We start from the raw sequence: 17,553 nt of genomic DNA, 5'->3' as shown, positions 1-17,553 counted from the left end.
ATGGGTGTTTTGCACAAGCATGTGACATAGCAAGATTGAATCCTGTATTTAAAACCTAATCCAGAAATGAGAATTGCACCAAAAATGAAAGCAACTGTCTACGGATGGTGTTGGACCATCTGACATAAAAAGAAAAGGAGACAGTTGGATGAAAAAGCTTTAGATGATGGTGATGGTTGTGATTTTGTCTTCTTAGTATTATTAATTAGTATTATTTTTAGCATTACTATTATTATTATTCTCATTGGGTCTATTCTTTTTATTGTTATCATCAGTTATCACCATGGTGTGCATGTGCGTAAATTTGTGCGTAAAGTTTCCCTGCTTAGAGTTTCTCCTCAACGGAATATGTCAACCCTACTGTACTACACTGTCTGACCAGCCAGCCAGCTACAGCCCAGCCACAGCCCAACCACAGCCCAGCCACAGCCCAGCCCAGCCTGGTCTGACAGTTATTTAGCAGCCGATTTGACCTCTAAAATAATATTTGTTGAGTATGAGCATTCATAGATAGTATACATGTTGTTATTTAACTTGTGTTAACCCTAATTACAAAGGGTTTTTATTGCATTGTATGAGTTAGTTGATTTTTGTTATATTTCCATTAGAATCTCTCATGAATAGCTTATGTGCTGTGAATCAATCAAATGTATTTATAAAGCCATTTTTACATCAGCAGTTGTCACAAAGTGATTATACAGAAACACAGGCTAAAACCCCAAAGAGCAAACAGTGACGAAACCTAGAGCGGAACCAGGCTCTGTGCGCTAGGGCCCAATCCGAATCCTTAATTCCTGCGCCTAAAATTAATTCCACACTTTACACACATGTCTAAATTACGTGCGCTTATATTTGGGATTTCCCCTTATGAACACTGATCATTTATGGTCAAACCAAATGTTTATAGCCGACCGAAAGTTGTCCGTTATTATATAAATCTTCCTGCAAGTGACCTTCAATTTCAAACATGGAAACACATTGTACAGTCTGGAGGGCAGAGGCCAGTTGACACTGCACGAGGAGACGCAATCTCTTTAACATGCATGCCACAGACAACTGCATCTATTGTTTACATTTGAATGATTATTGTTTCATTGTTTGTTACATATACGTTTTTTAAATGTATTATTATATATATTTTTTTACAATTAATAGGCTTCTTGCACTCAACTTGACCTTTAGGTTGATACAACTGAACTTTCACTTACATCTAAACTAACCATCTATTATAGCTGATAATAATGATGATTTACATTACACACACGAACACCAACACGCACACACAAACACGCGCGCGCACACACACGCACACACGGTTCAGTCACCACTTTTTCTGAACTAAGGGATAAAATGGAATAAAAAGAATGAAATCCAAATCTTTAGCCCTCTTTTTAATGGTTTAATTATTTCAAACCCGGGTTTAAATTAGTGTGTTTCTTTTACTGAGGACTCGAATGAAAGACAGATTATTGGCAATGTCAAGGATGCTAATTGAATGTTCGACTTCTAACAATTACTGCATAGGCATGGAGTAATTAAAGATTCGATTGCCTGTCTGACTTTGCCTCAGTCAACTCACAATAACGTTAAATACTCAGAGTCAGACTTTCAAAAATAACCCGGAGCCGACGGTAAAACCCTTTCCCCACCCACTTTCTTTGCCTTCGCCAGATTTAGTTTTGTAGAAGTTCTCCATTGAGCTCCAGAGGACTCCGGGGTGCCAATTGTTCTCAAACAGTGTACCCCCTAAATCAGATTCTTAAAAATAAAAATAATACTATCAAGGCAGGCTTGAAACTTTGTGCAATGACGAGCCGTAGTGGAACTTTCCAGAGAGCTGTGTTTCAAGATATTTGAATAACTTAACTAATCGGACATCTTTTGTTGCCCTTTAATTGATTTCGGAAAAAGTTTGCAGAATATGGGCTGCTTCAGTTTAACAATCTGCAATTAGAGGTTCTTAAAATACATCCATATTATTACTAAGTGGCATGAATCGTTGCTATAACCTCATTATTTTTTGTAGAGATCGAGTCAATCCATGAGTTGAACAAAAACTCAGTCAAAGTGTGTTTGTAGAGAGGCTGCTTTTAACGAACTGGTACGGTAGGCCAGCTTTTGGAATGCAGGGTTGGGCAGAAGCATGAGGCGGTCTTTGAATGACTGTGCCCTAAAGAAACCCCGCTAGTAAAATATTGGGATTAGTTTCTTTTTGAGGCCAGGATTAACACTCCTTTCCCAAGAAGCACATTCCTGTCGCTGAGATTATCTGAAATGAGGGACCGGAAACTAAGAAAAAGCAACATATAAAAAATGTGCTATACCCTGGCTGTTGCAGAAATACATAGGCCCTAAACTCTTATTTTGTATTGCAAAAATAAACGACGCAGGCTGTTCACTGTCATCGTAGCCTATTTGTGTTGGTTTTAACGTGGAAGAGTCAAATCCATGTTTTGTGTATGTGGGTTTGACAAAGAAAAGAGCAACAACTATATTGTATGACTTGAAATAGCCCTACTCTGGTGTTATTTATCCAATGTATGACTGAAACACCGGCAAAATGTTTTATTTATTAGAATAATGGTCAATGTAGACAGTAGGCTGCGTGTTTACCGTTTGAGACTGATTGGAGGATATTGAACGGCCAAGTGTGGCTAATGATTGCTTACTAAGATAGCAATTACAGACTTAATTAACACACCTCAATTCAATTCGTTCATTAATTTCGTTTAGAAAATATCGTAATCCGGGGTAAAATAATATCATGGCATAGGCCTCCTGCAATATATTTTGGCTACCAAGATTTTGCTTGAATTTTTGCTTGAAAAGCTGAAGTCAAGTCAATATTTTGCAATAAACATATCCAACGTGCATTCTCTGTAAATACATCCAATAAATAGTATTATGGCTCTTCCTATGAATATTTATTTGTTCAATTCAAGGTGAGGGAACATACATATAAACCTACTTCCACAGGGTTTAATCCATATCTGATGTCCACGGATGACGTTGTAAAATACATAAATATGTATCAACACACACACACACAGTCAATAGTGAATCCATATTTAGTTCATTGATAAATGAGGGGGTCTGATCTCAGGACCTTTATTTATGTCTGTTCAGCGGTGGGGTCACACCATTTTTGGAGCCATGTTAGGGATCCACAATCAACGTGAGTGATCAATAGGGACAGGATGGATAGGGACGCGCTAGGCTAAGTCCAGAGAGGTCTCAGCAATCGAATTTATTTTCCAGTATCCCCTCAGATGTTCTACCATATGTTTGGACAGTCAGGTTGTCTCTTGCAATAATCATTATTTAACCATTATCCATTATTTTCTTGTTGTTCAAAAAGTTACAAATCTATTAAAATCACAGCAGAGAGTCATCGCTGATGCGAGGGAGCTCACAAATTGCATACAATACAACAGATCACAGTTTCGAAGGCTAGCACAGATTTAAAAAACAAACACATATGTACCATTTATATAAGACACACACTGATTGTCTCTTAGAAACTACATTTTGATTCCTTATAAACACTTTTTCTTAAATAAAGTAGTCAATCCGTGTCGCCTCGGGGGAGCGCAGTCCACACAACATTCCTGGTCAAAGTGTTCCTCCGCCAATAGGTCGGCAAGTTGTAAGAGGCTTAAATGAAGCCTGTCCATCCCAAGCACTTAACCAAAAGATTGGCTCCTCTAGCAATGTTGTTCTTGAATAAGGATTTGTCCGTGGCTGTGATGTACCATAAGTTACTGCGAGTCGACTTCAAGTTTTCCTTCAATTAACCAACAGGTGCTGTACTGTAAGCCTAGAGGTACATACACACTGACAGACAGGTGAGATGGCTTCAACCTGTGGGGTTAATGAAAATAAAATATCTTTGCCAGTGCTAAAATAAATTATAACTTATCTTCTGCTGGACCGGGCTAAACTTCATGCCAACAACACGAGCCGCTACGGAGAGTCCCCCCCCCCCCCCTCTCTCTTTCTCTCGCGAAGTTCCTTACCGGCGACACGAATATTCAGTCTTTTACGGATATATCTTATTGAAGGATGGCAGGGCTATATGTTTGATTTATCATCATTATCATCGTTTGAATAGTTTACATAGCCATATTGTTCTTTTCACAGGACTTGGAACTTCCACGATGAAGTCTGGTCTTTATAATCCAAGCAATCGGCATTGAAATTCAGCTTCCAGGATGCCGCTTGGTCTTTATAATCCAAGCAGTCCGCCGTGGAGTTGAAGCCTAGCCCCGAGGCTCCGTAGCCCTGAGTGGAGAGGGATGCAGGGGACTGGTTCAGATGGCTTGTGACGGCGTTGGTGCTCATAGGACTGAGTGTCGTCCCGGGGCCAGACAACTGGTGGTGCATGGGTGTAAGGTAAGAACCGCAGTCCATTCCGCCGAAGTATGACGTTGATCCGGCATAGCCTTGGCTGTATCCCGAGGCCTGTGTGTAGGTCATTGGGTAGGATCTTTGCATGCAGGAGGAGGATGTAGAAAGAGGGTCAGCCAGTGGAGAGATGGAAGCTGGACTCCAAATGGATACCGGTGCGGTGCTGGTTGATATGGAAGGGACTGAAGTAGTACTTGAGGGCGGTGTGAACTGGCCACTCGCCCCGCTCTCAGAGCTCGCTTCCCTGGCTGGAGAACTCTTCTTTTTGGCTGGTCGCACTTTGTTCTGCCCCCCGTTCTGCTGCTGCTGTTGTTGCTGGCGGCACTTTGCCCTTCGGTTCTTAAACCAAACCTAAAATAAACACAAAATAGCAAACACAATTAATCACCCAAACAGTAAGGAAAGGTTCACACCTAAAAGCCTATTTGCGTCACATAATAGGCTTTTACGTATGAACCGGATCATTTTGAAAAAGTGTGTTGTGTTGATCATACACTTCGGAGATGTGTTATTATACTGATGTTGAAAAGCACTGCTTGACACAGTAAACGTAGTCTGAGTAGTAGTCTGTTTTGTTTTTCAAAGCTTCTGTTTATGAATGCCATGCCAATTACTGTTATGGCCATCTGTCTCCTCTCGTTTGAGTTGCCACAAACAGCGGAAATGTATTATTCAGTGATAGGGAGTATTTGTGCCTGTGTCAACACTCACCTGTACACGAGACTCTGGCAGATTGATTTTCAGTGCTACCTCCTCGCGCATGAATATATCAGGATATCGAGTTTTGCCGAACAGTGCCTCTAAAACGTCAAGTTGGGCGCGTGTGAAAGTCGTCCTTTCTCGTCTCTGCTTGCGGGGCGTCGCTGTTGAAAATAAACATATGCACATAACTAAAAATGTTAATTCTACCCACATAAGATTATCAGAATATAAAGTAGGGATATTGAGACACAACTGTGAAACAACATTGTTTAACAACATGTATTTGCTATGCAGGGCTAAGACGAATTCAGGACCAATGACATTTTACAAACATTTAGTGAAATAAGAATTTTCAAGTCAGTACAACAGAATGCAAAATGTAGTTGATGTCTTGCCTCATTTCAGCATTATGATAAAGCATTATTAACATTAATCCCTTGGTGTTAAAAAGCATGTTTTAGTTATAAATCAGTAACCAGAGGCATTATATCCATGATGGCTTTACGTGATTTGACCATAATTGGAAAATCTAATCAAATGAAGAGTTGACATAAATTATTAAAGCATCCATGCACACGCGTAAAAAGTCCTGGAACTTACCTGGGTAGCCCACGGATGGATGCAGAAGGTCCATTCCGGAGGTCGTTAAACTCAGTCCATTGACTGTGTAAGGTGGTTGCTTGAGATACGACATCATGCTAATGTTGGACTGGGGGGTAAAGTTGGAGAAAATGTTGAAAATTGGGTATGGCCCGTAGATGTCCTTGGTTGTTTATTGGTTATTTTTCTCGGCGTCTCGATTTTGCCGCTGAATGCCTATTCCAAAAATCATAAAAAGAGAAGAAATTGAGCAAAGCAAGTTGCATCCAGTTTAAATAGCATTTGATGGACTCGGCGCTGTGATTAGTTGGCAATAAACCCTATCCAACCGCAGTGTGCTCTTAAAACATTCCCAGAGCCCCAGCTGTCCTCTTCAAGAGAGCGTGGCTCATCTTGACAAACGCCCCCCCCCCCCCCCCAACGCCCCAGGCCAAAAAAGCAACATCCTTAATTGCAACAAGTACTCTCAAAGAACAAAACAAAGTCGCTCAAATGCACACACATTGGGACGCAGCAAGGATCATCATTTACATAGAGCCCAGCTAATTGTCTCAAATATAAGGGAATTGATTGGGGGCCATTTGCCGAGACAAAGACACTGTAGGCCTGATAAATGAGACTGATAACAAAAAACCCTTAGGCGAAAAGTAGCTAACAATGCAGTCAACTTATCGGGCCCATTTTGTACTGTAGCCATTTCACTAGGCCAAGCTTTTCACCCTGCCTCTTGGTTTTGTCCGCACCAGTAATCGCTGTAAACGTGAATAGGAAGCCATTCAAATGTAAAAAAAGAAGGCTACTTCAGCTAACAATTTAAAAGTAGTATGGAACTCGACTGTGCCCAATAGGTTCTTCTCAATTTCCATCCTAATTAATTGCTTGCTGTAATTAGATTTACAAGGTTGAATAACGTTCAGAAGGCAATCGAAATGTTTTAATAACGAGGCCCACGCTTAGGGGACTTGAGTTAACCAAACAGGCAACCAACCCTATTAGCAGTTATAGGCTAACTCCCTCCCCTATCTCCCACTGTCAAAACGCCTCTTGACTCATTTAAGGTGTTAAAACCCATTAAAAAACCTCAGCCTTGGGCTGTAGGAAACATCGGCCCTGCCAATCAAACTGCTATAAAGTAACCTATTTAGACAATGTAGATGATTCATGAAGGGCCTGGAGTATATAGGCCCTAGTTCCTTTTAATTGGCCTAAATAATGTCATTTATTGGTAAATACATGCTTCATTAATGATTTATTGACATTGGTTATGAATCAATCAAAAAATAATATTACTCGCGGAAATATTCAGTTGTTGAACTGACTAATGACACAGCACAGGACTAACTTGAATGTATTTGATAGTAGGTTGTGCACTCTCTTCAGGTAGCCTATAGAGCATGGACATTTCCATTTTAGTCATTTAGCAGACGCTCTTATCCAGAGAGACTTACAGTAGTGATTGCATTCATTTTCATACTTTTTTCGTTCTGGTCCCCTTCAGAAATTGAATCCAAAACCCTGGCGTTGCAAGCGCCATGGTTGTGGAAAAACACTTTCTCAATGACTTTAAATATGTCTGATTTAAAGTGAGACGTTAACAACTTAGTTCCATGAGTATCTTCATAAAGATTGAACAATTCTATACTATTGGAATATTTAAACCTGGAGAACTGGTTTAAATAACATTTATGGTACCCCCCCCCCCCCCCCCCCCCCTCCCCAGTGTCTCTTGATTATTCGACCGGAGTGGCATTTTTTAATATCCATCCAACGGTTTTTTTCCCTCCACTCAATCTGTCACACTTTAAACAGACTTCGTCTACCAGTTGCACACCCGCTCAATAATAATTACCCTGTCCAAGAATTAATTATGATAAATGTTTATGTTGATGAATTAACGAGATAATCCGGGTGGCACGCGCAGCCTAATTACAGGACGCTATCCTCAACTCTGCACTGCATTCAGTCATAATAATAATAATTTTGCAGGCTGAAGAAAATAAGACAGGTTCTTCTCTTTCATTTAATATCCATATGCCATGCAGAATCATAATAAAACAGTTTATACGACGTTTTTCGTTGTTGTTAGACATATGGATAGCCTAATGGAAACAAATCAATATAGGACTATGCTAAATGTTTGCCTATAGGCTATATTTTTAAAAGAAACATCAGGTCTGTAATTGACTAACACATTTCCAGATAGTGTTTTTTTAGGCTACTCAATCGATATTAAAGTGTTAGAAAATATTGTAAGACTTTTTGTTACGGACAAACACACCTGTCCCTCTAACAAATAAAACTATTTTTTGAAGCAAATGTGGGCCATATGTTATTTAAGCTGTAGGTCAAGCGTAATTTGTATAAACCAAAGCAAACAACTCATACGCTAAAAAAAAAGAGCAAAATGTTTGAGATGTTAGACTATATTTCAGAGAATTGCCAGGACCCTCCCGCGTGCCCTGTCACGACTGGCCGTTCCATATAGGACGGTAGGGGAGGGAGGTGTTGTACAGGCGGAAAGAGGGTTCACTACACGCCTCCTCAATTATCGCCCTTTGTCTGCATGTATTTTCACACCAACTGAGAACATTCACTGGAATGCATTCAGATTGAGGAAAGTAATCGAAAGAGTAGAACAAATATTAGCTATTCAAATTTCTCCAATACAATATTTATGTTGAAGACAAAATTACGGCTCAAATTATTAGCCTTATTTGGCTATAAATGTAGCTACAAACTAGCGCTGAGTTTTAAAATGACAGAATTCATTGTCACATTTAGGACAGAAACTGTGTCATAAAACTGTTTTCCAGTTTCCTACAGTAGGCTTCAGGCTAAAATGGAAGATCCATACACAATACACACCAGAGTGTACAATGGTCTAATGAGTTTTGTTTAATCCTTCGATTAACATGTGTCAGGACGTTTCTCTCTTTCTCCAGGTTATGCAAGGTGTTAATTGACCATAAATAGTTGTCCAAACACAGTGACCTAATAGGGCCTAATACACTATCTAATGAATTGTATTGTTATATTGTTAATTTCATTTAATTTATATATATTTCTGCTGTGGGATGTTGTCTGTATAGCGTATAGGCTAATAGGTAGCCAATACATTCTTTTGTTGTACAACAATTACGACTCCTATACATATAATGGTAGGCTATAATAATAGTCTAATAATAATAATAATAAAAATGATCATAATAAATGGCAACTTACTCTCGATTGTGTGCCGGAGTAGAATGTTCTTTGTCCAGTTCTTTCCTTGAATAAAATAGCTCTCTCGAAATCCTGTAATGTAAACAATCAAAAGTAACTGTCGCTTTGGATATATTCGAATAAAAATACCGACAAAACTTTAATCTTCAACACTTGCACCAATGTATGGGATAGTGCAAAAGCGTTTATGATGGTAAAATACATGCGGTTATGATTTGTTAGTCTGTTCTGGGGAAGTTGCTGGAGTTGGATTTGTAGAGAGGGCTGGCCAATGAAAACGTCTGGAGGACTCGAAGCTGGGGTCTGTCTCTCTCTCTCGCGGGGAGATTTGCTGAGAAGCAAATGTCGCCAGCTACGCTTTGACGCAAACTCTTCAGCCAATGGCAGCGAAGGGGCGACCGACAACATTTTCATCACTGAACTGAGAGTAAATTAATAATAAAACCTCAAACTCACAGGGCTGGAAATCTTAGCAAATGGATAGGAGAAATTGTGTCCCTGCATCAAGACTCATTTGAATGGTTAATGGACGGAGCACATTTAACCATCACAATTGACATGATCACATTTTAAGTCTATTTAGCACACTGAAGTTAGAACTATATTTATATAAACTGTTCCCAATTATGGTAAATATGAAACTAGCCCCACGGTTAATAAATGGTTCTAATCAGTGGGAAAGGTAAAATCAATAACCACAGTATTTTAATCTTACGAATAATGACTTATAACAAGAGCTAAAAACAACATGGAGCATTCCCTACGAATCCATGACAATTCTGGGGCCGGTGACAAAAACCGTCCGGGCGAAAAGCAGGCGCTTCAAGTGGAGGCTAAAACACGGTCCTCTCACATTCCATTGCGTAGCAAGGGGGGATTTAAGGAGACTTATTTCCTTAAAACTGTCCTCCCATCCACAGAGCGCCCAGTCTGCTCTGATCAAGTTGATATAGCAAAATTTTAGCCAGGCTATAGGGAATACTATACGAGGCGGACTAACCGAAGATTTGGCCCTTATATATTATTACCAGATATAATACTATTTCCTGGTGGTGTATTTTTTAAACAAGTTAATAGCTTTAAATATCAGCCATGTTAAGACATGCTGTTGTGGGTGGAACACATCGACAGAGAAAACACCATCCCTGCAGGAGTTTGGTGACATCCGACTTATTTCAGTGGATGCATTTTTTGCACCCTTGAATTGACTGGAGAACTCAGTCGGCCACTTACACTTCAGGAGAAAATCAACGCCAACTGTTTTTATCTCTCAAAGGTATGACTATTTTAAATTCATGTGAATAATGAAAAAGGTAATTTTTTTGGATATTCAGAGTTATTCAGAGGCCTACATTTTGAATGATCGCTTCACAAAAATGTATGATATGTGTACATAATAACAGGTTTAATAGTTTTATAGCATCCCTCTACAAAAAACAAATCACATAAGTTATTTTTTTTCTATAATAATATTATTATTATTATTGTTATTATTCGCTTTTACAATTAGGCCTAAGTACTATAGTTGATTAGTTGATAGAACAGACAATCTAACTGAGGTCCTTCATTGATATTGACTCAAGCCACAACTATTAGCCTACGTCACTTGTAATGAATGTAACCTGTATGCGCACCAAAACAATATGCCGAGGGTTTTGGCACGCCTTGGTAAATGTATCATCTTAAGGAGCTTTGAGGAACACCTACACACACACACACACACACACACACACACACACACACACACACACACACACACACACACACACACACACACACACACACACACACAGGCACACGCACACGCACACGCGCACGCACGCACGCACACACACACGCACACACACACGCGCACATACACACACACGGACAAACCCGCTCACTTCAAACAGATTCGAATATTGATTTAGATTTGTAAACAGAGACAGAACCTGGGTTTTATAAATCGTCAGTTGCCTCTCTAGCAGTCTTAAGAGTAGCCTAGGCTAAGTCAAAAGTGCAGTATTGAATCGTTAGACCTGTGTTTTTACGCAATCAAACACATCGACTAATGTAAAAATCTATATTATTTATTTTGACAGAATTGGATGAATGGAAATCGTCGGGGATCACGCCGTCTAGACTTTTTTTTCTCTATCAATCTTCTGTTCCGGACTCGTCATGTTTGCATCTCGACTGGAGTAAAGTTTTCCAACATGTGATCTAGTTTATGACCGGGGTTTTATCAGCCTACAGCCGTTCTCTGTCTGAGGGATGTATAGGGACATGGCAAGTTGTCAGGTATCTGTTAATACTGTATCTGCATTTTCTCTTCGTTTTCTTCATTTGTGTTTTTGAAGTAAATTAGCCAATTCCATTTGTTAACATTTACATTTAAGTCATTTAGCAGTTGTTAACATTAAGGATTTGATTGTCCCTTGATTGTGCTTTTGGGTATAGTAATAAATAACAAATATACATAGGTATTTGTTTATACGTATATTATGAAAGTAAGCTTTCAAAGTGGTCCCTCTTTTTCTCAGGCCTCTCCTTGAATTCAAAGGCTTTACCTAAAGAAAGTTTCATTATTAGGCCAAATCAGAAGTGATGTAAAAACAAACGACATTTTTTCTTTTTTTCTTATGTTGTATTGTCATAAAACATAGCCTTTAAATTAAGCAAATTAAAAGCTACAAAGGCCCTGCGGTGTGCTAATTTTAGGCTATTGAAATCTATACTCATTTTAAGGCCTACTTTTCAGCATGCCATTTCGTTTTTTAGGCTACCTTTATAATTATTAACTCACGAATAGTAAAATAATAGCCCGATCATAGAGGTGGCACGAGCAACCAGAGCAATCGAATAACGCACAGAGGTTGTTTACCTGCATTAATAGCCTAATACATTACGGTGTTGTGTGGAAAATCATTGTGCCTGATATCGTTATCCGTAGCATCGCGCTTGCTCCTCGCCGTTTAAATTGCTAAATTATTTATTAAATTCAAACACCAGCCCTCCTCGGGGACTTTCTATCTTAAAAGGAGGACGATGTTTAAAGGGAAAACGAGTTAACGCCTCTGGCAATCAGCGCTCCCACTGACTCCCGGCTAATTGACAAGGACGAGGTCTTTTATCTGTGCCTCTGGTAAGTGAACCCGGGGTTAAGAGTTGCGCGATTCAAATCCCAAATTCAACACAAATTGGATGTATGAATCAAACTCTACCTATACCTATTCTTCTTCCTCTTTTCATCTATTCGCACTATGACTTACCACTTTACACTTTAACCTCAATGTTTTTTAACCGATGATTAAATCCCCGTTGCCTTCTCGTGTTCATGTAAATGTATCCCATTCATCATCATTAATCACCATGATGCAATTATAAAATATATATATTTACACCGTTTTATATTTACACAAATGTAACAAAAATAAATATTATACATTTTCAGATGTGCGCTCTTCGCTCTCCCTCTCTCTCTCTTCCTCCCTCCCATGCACACTTCTACACACGTCTCTTTTTTAGACTAGAATAGAACAAACAAATACATACATGCGTACTGTACATACATAAAAATACATACACAAATAGGCTAGGCTACATAAAGCAAGCTGCTCTTCATTGCTTGGTTGTGTCGAAGCCTCACGTTCCTCCTCGTTTTAAAATCCCGCGTGATGACTGTGGAATGTAAGGGGATTTTTTTCTGCGAAACTCAAAACTCAATATAAACTGTTTCACCTTAAAACGGACATAATCTCAGGATCAAGAGAAGACGTTGACGGTCTACTATATTGTAGGATTAATATCTGTGAATTAACAGCATAAAGGACCTTCAATCTTTTTGAAATAGCCTAATATAAGGCCTTCTTTTTCTATGAAATAAAGAATCCACGTCAGGAATTTATAATGAAAAACAACGAATCAAATAAAACTTTTCTTCTGCAATCTCATTCATTCAACCAAGGATGATTCAACATTATTATTAAGATATAACTTAATTTAGGAGAACCTACCGAACCCTTTAGTTCGTTTTATAATGCTCAATCATTTGTTTCTTCAAGCGACTGTTGTATACATTGTATCTTAAATATGTTATGCTGGATATAATATTAAATATAATAATACATGTATAGTGTAAGAATAACAACACAATGAAAATATAGTTCGTTCAGGATGCTATTAGGCCCATAACATTGTCACTGGTTGGAATAACTTTTGTTCTGGTAGTTTATGCAGTGCACATTATATATGAACCTGAGATTCTGAGATTGTCAAGCCATAATTATTTGTTATTGATCCGTAGTCGATTTAAAAATGCCATGATGATTGATATTGGTACTATAATTCATGTTGAGTAGAAGTGAAAATAAATAAATAAATAATAATTGTCGTACACGAAGACGAATGAAATGTGGAGAGCATCTTTAATGTAGTTGTAGATGTCGCATGCCTCTGGCTTTGTGAGTAGAGAGAGAGAGAGAGAGAGAGATATGAGCAGAACAATGGTTTATCACAAACTGTATTGAAATGAGTTCATCAGGTTTGATGGATGTGCTAGTGTCCTGGTGAAGGTGTGTAAGTAACACAAGGCTTCAATGAAAACCTTGTTTTATCTGCTATTCCCTCATGGCAAGGGGCTAACCCTTTGCCTAATGTAACATGTAACATTGACCTTTCAGGTCATCAATACACATTCAAAGTATTCCCCTGGGTTTAGGGGGCGGCAGGCATTTTCACTGTCATTTTCTCACAGTCTAATGAGATGAAGGCTGAAATTGTACACTCCTGCGTCATGTAGTGTGTTTGTTTTTATTTGATTCATGTTGTAAATGAAATCCATGGTTCTGTTTACCATTTGTACCATCATTATACTGTATACCGAACCTGTAGAATCACACACTGTGTGTTGTTGAAGAACTCTGCTATCTGCTAACTGTTACCTACCATATTTAGTCAGGATCTGCTATCTGCTAACTGTTACCTACCATATTTAGTCAGGATCTGCTATCTGCTAACTGGTACCTACCATATTTTGTCAGGATCTGCTATCTGCTAACTGGTACCTACCATATTTAGTCAGGATCTGCTATCTGCTAACTGGTACCTACCATATTTAGTCAGGATCTGCTGTCTGGTGTTTAGATTTCTTCGCTACAGAAACATTGTCTTGCCTCTTGACTGAGTGTGAACAGATGGGTAGTGATATGGTGAAAAACATAGCTAAAATGTCAGAGATGGAATAATCTAGACAAGCTCACTTTGCGGAATGCTTAAAAGGATGCTCTTGAGAAGTTGTATCTGTTGTTTGTAGATCTTAATTCTCAGCGAATTGTTAACTACACTCATCTAGAGCCTGCTTGACTTCTAGGGCTGAATATGAAATAGAAAATGGAAAAATTCACATATTAACCATCAAGTGTATCAGTATTGGTGTTCTCACTCGCTGGCTGTATTACATTATCTTGTAAATTTGTTATCGTGTTATAAAATCCTCAGAAAATGGTAGCACTGTAATAGTCATGACTCTATGGCTATTAATCTTATAGAATCGTTTTTTCCTCTATAAAACTGGATAGTGAGGAAGGGGAGTGCGTGTGTCAGCTCAGCGTGTGCTGAGTTTGCTTCTGCCGTTAATATGGCATGCCTATTAATCAGTGCTGTAATTGTTTGCCTTGTGTTTGCACAAGTCCTCTGCAACAAACACATGGATTCAATTAAATACACTCTCCTCAGACCATCAACATGACGGAGCAAAGTCCAGATACACAGAAATCCAACAAGGACAAATAATACAAGGAGGAAGATACCTCTCACCAGACTCACACTGACTTGATGTTCATTAGCTTACTGTATGAGCAAGTTTAGCTTTCCAATGTAACTTATGATTGCTATGATTTTTTATTAAAATGTACTTGTATTGTTGATATATGTTGCTACCATTATTAATGATATTCAATATATTTTAAATCATGTCCCTTGCATTCAAACTAAGTGTTTGTGGTTTTCACCAACCCAGGACACTGTAATATTATGGCTGACTTATCCTCCAACCCCAGCGGTGTGTAAATAAAGATATCTATGTTGATGTAACTGTCAAGCAGCCTCTTCCTCCACTCCTAGACATCCTGTGGACCTGGGCTTACATACAGTACATGCTCTCTCTCTCTCTCTCTCTCTCTCTCTCTCTCTCTCTCTCTCTCTCTCTCTCTCTCTCTCTCTCTCTCTCTCTCTCTCTCTCTCTCTCTCTCTCTCTCTCTCTCTCTCTCTCTCTCTCTCTCTCTCTCTCTCTCTCTCTCTCTCTCTCTCTCTCTCTCTTTTTCTCTCTCAGGCTTTCTCTCACGGCCGCCCACCCAGTGCTAGGCTAGCTCTCTCTCTCTCTCTGGAGGCTGAGGTGTCTGGTAAAACCTGGCGTGGTAAAACCTGCCCTGCAGACTGGACCTCTCTCCGTTACAGAGTTCAAAGGAGTAAGAACTAAATGTGGAGGATTTGTTCAGGCTTATTTGGTAACCCAGGATTTGAATTGGATTCCGGGAAGCATTCTTAACACATTTGAAAATGTAACATTGTGTGAAAAAAAGTGTGTAATCCCCATAATACATTTAGAAATGGGCACAGCGCGCTAACACAACTGTGACTATTCATGATTCCTATCAAATGGTTTCTTGTCTTGACTCTCTGGAGTGAGGTGAGTTTTGGAGGGATTGGTGAGATCTCAGGCGTTGAGAGAGCCAGTTAAGTAGTGGCTCTTCCATATTAACCTCTCTCTCAGCGCTGTTTTGGTTATCTGACCTGAATATGAGATGGGGTTCAGCCACCATGCTACTTGAGGTATTCTCTTAGGCCCCCCAACAGCAGTGGAGCATTTAAACCCCCAGTGGATTATACCTCCCTGGGAGGAAGGTGAGTAACACACACACACACACACACACACACACACACACACACACACACACACACACACACATTGTACTTTGTGTATCAAATATAGTAACTGTTTTTAAGACAGTGAAATATTTATAACTTGGTTTCCCATCAGAGTCATGGTCTCTACCCTGTTTGAATGTATTGTCTGGTACTACTGTTAGAAGAGAATGAGAGAGAAGTGCTCTTATGTCAGTCAGTCAGTCGGTGTTTGTACCTTGTCCAAACCCCACTTTGCTTTGACTGACACTTTGGCGATGCCCCCAGCTCCCTGCTTCGACTTCTCAAGCATACCCCCTGTTAGCCCTGACGCTGCCAATTCCTCTCATGTCTTTAATATCTCTCTTTGGGCCCTCAGGTTTTGCCAGTCGAGGCTCCACCATGACAGTTGGACGTTGTTGCCGTCACATTTTGGAGACAGTGCTGAGTGGGTGTTTGTGTCGTTCCCAGCCCCTGGGCTGGAGGGGATCTGAGATGGGACGGCTGGCCCGTCAGTCAGCCCCTCCCCTGTAATTAGGAGAGTTAACACAGAGGCGGCCCGGCCAGGGAGGGAGGGGCCTGGGGGGGACAACCGGCTCATGTTCTGATGCTACTTGAGCTGTCCAGGCCAGGGACAGACACTGTTAACAGAGAGATTCTCTTGAAGGCTCATCTCCCTCTCCCAATTTAGAAAGTCCCAATAAAGTTGTACTGTAGCTCACATTCTGTAATATCTAGAAGAGACTGCTTTTAGTTCAGTTGTTGTATCATCTTTATAGTGAATAAACAGTTGACAACTGATGCTATACATCTTGATATTTTGAAATGTTGCTAAAAGGAAGTATATGAACCACAAATGGGTTTTTAGGAGGTTACATATTATTTTATACAGGCCTATCTCTGAAGGCTATGCTGAGACTGTGAGTAGTATGTGTAGTATAATACTCTACTTACATTTGAAATTGATCTAGAACACAACAGTTAAGGATATGTACAGTACATGTTATGTATGCAAGTGAGTGTTAATAAAGTGTTAATAATGAATCAATAAAAAGTTACAATTTCATCATGTTGTCCTGTCATATATGCATGACTGAAATCAATGAAACTATTCCACTGTTATGTATCCTCCTCTCCTCTCCTCTCCTCTCCTCTCCTCTCCTCTCCTCTCCTCTCCTCTCCTCTCCTCTCCTCTCCTCTCCTCTCCTCTCCTCTCCTCTCCTCTCCTCTCCTCTCCTCTCCTGGTTGCCGAGGGGACTGGATAGCAGCTAGTGGAATGCAGTGTAGGCTGGAGCTGCAGACTGGGACAGGCCCCGGGGGAGCGGAGCGCCACAGCAGCCATCGCCACTGCTCCGGCCAGGCAGGGAGGCTGGCTGTGGGACTGCTGAGACTACGAGGGAAGGAATTTCACAGGAGAGACTGCCAGAGAAATGCCATGCGGGGAACGATGAAGAGAGAAAAGAGAGAGCGAGGGAGAGAGAGAGGAGAGGGAGAGACGCAGAGGAGCAGAGCCAATTGAAATGCAGCCTGTCAATGTAATTTGGGTTCTGCACTTGTATGATACCTAGTGATGGGCCAGTAGCTAGATGAGGGGGTGTATTCTCCCAAATGAGAAGAGAACTCAGAACTTACTCTTATTCATCTCAGATCTGGAATCATAACTAAATATGGGCTGTTTTTAACAAACACAGCAAAATATTGGGGAGTTGAGACTAACCTGCTCTTACTAAATTCTAAACC

At 39.9% G+C, this 17,553-nt stretch overlaps 1 protein-coding gene and 1 long non-coding RNA gene across 3 annotated transcripts; one reads left to right on the top strand and one right to left on the bottom strand.

Annotated features, from left to right (window-relative positions):
- Window positions 1-3,980: 3,980 nt before the first annotated feature.
- LOC129811694 (homeobox protein OTX2) lies at window positions 3,981-9,268 on the bottom strand. Its single transcript, XM_055863211.1, has 4 exons — window positions 8,932-9,268; window positions 5,710-5,925; window positions 5,119-5,270; window positions 3,981-4,758 (listed from the first exon to the last, which is right to left on the bottom strand). Exons 2-4 carry the CDS (start codon window positions 5,804-5,806, stop codon window positions 4,135-4,137), a joined length of 873 nt encoding a protein of 290 aa, XP_055719186.1. The 5' UTR covers window positions 5,807-5,925; window positions 8,932-9,268; the 3' UTR covers window positions 3,981-4,134.
- Window positions 9,269-9,370: 102 nt separating this feature from the next.
- Window positions 9,371-16,879, top strand: LOC129811695 (uncharacterized). 2 transcript variants are annotated; one of them, XR_008752928.1, is made up of 4 exons: window positions 9,371-10,207; window positions 11,013-11,211; window positions 15,242-15,813; window positions 16,193-16,879. It is a non-coding gene; the product is annotated as an uncharacterized LOC129811695 (long non-coding RNA). The 2 variants fall into 2 exon arrangements; XR_008752927.1 differs by having other exon boundaries at window positions 9,421-10,207; window positions 15,242-16,879.
- Window positions 16,880-17,553: the final 674 nt, after the last annotated feature.

The sequence above is a fragment of the Salvelinus fontinalis genome, chromosome 15 (assembly GCF_029448725.1).
Source record: "Salvelinus fontinalis isolate EN_2023a chromosome 15, ASM2944872v1, whole genome shotgun sequence".
NCBI classification, from domain to species: Eukaryota; Metazoa; Chordata; class Actinopteri; order Salmoniformes; family Salmonidae; genus Salvelinus; species Salvelinus fontinalis.
The sequence above is the reverse complement of the archived record's forward strand: the minus strand, read 5'-3'. Positions and strand labels throughout refer to the sequence as shown.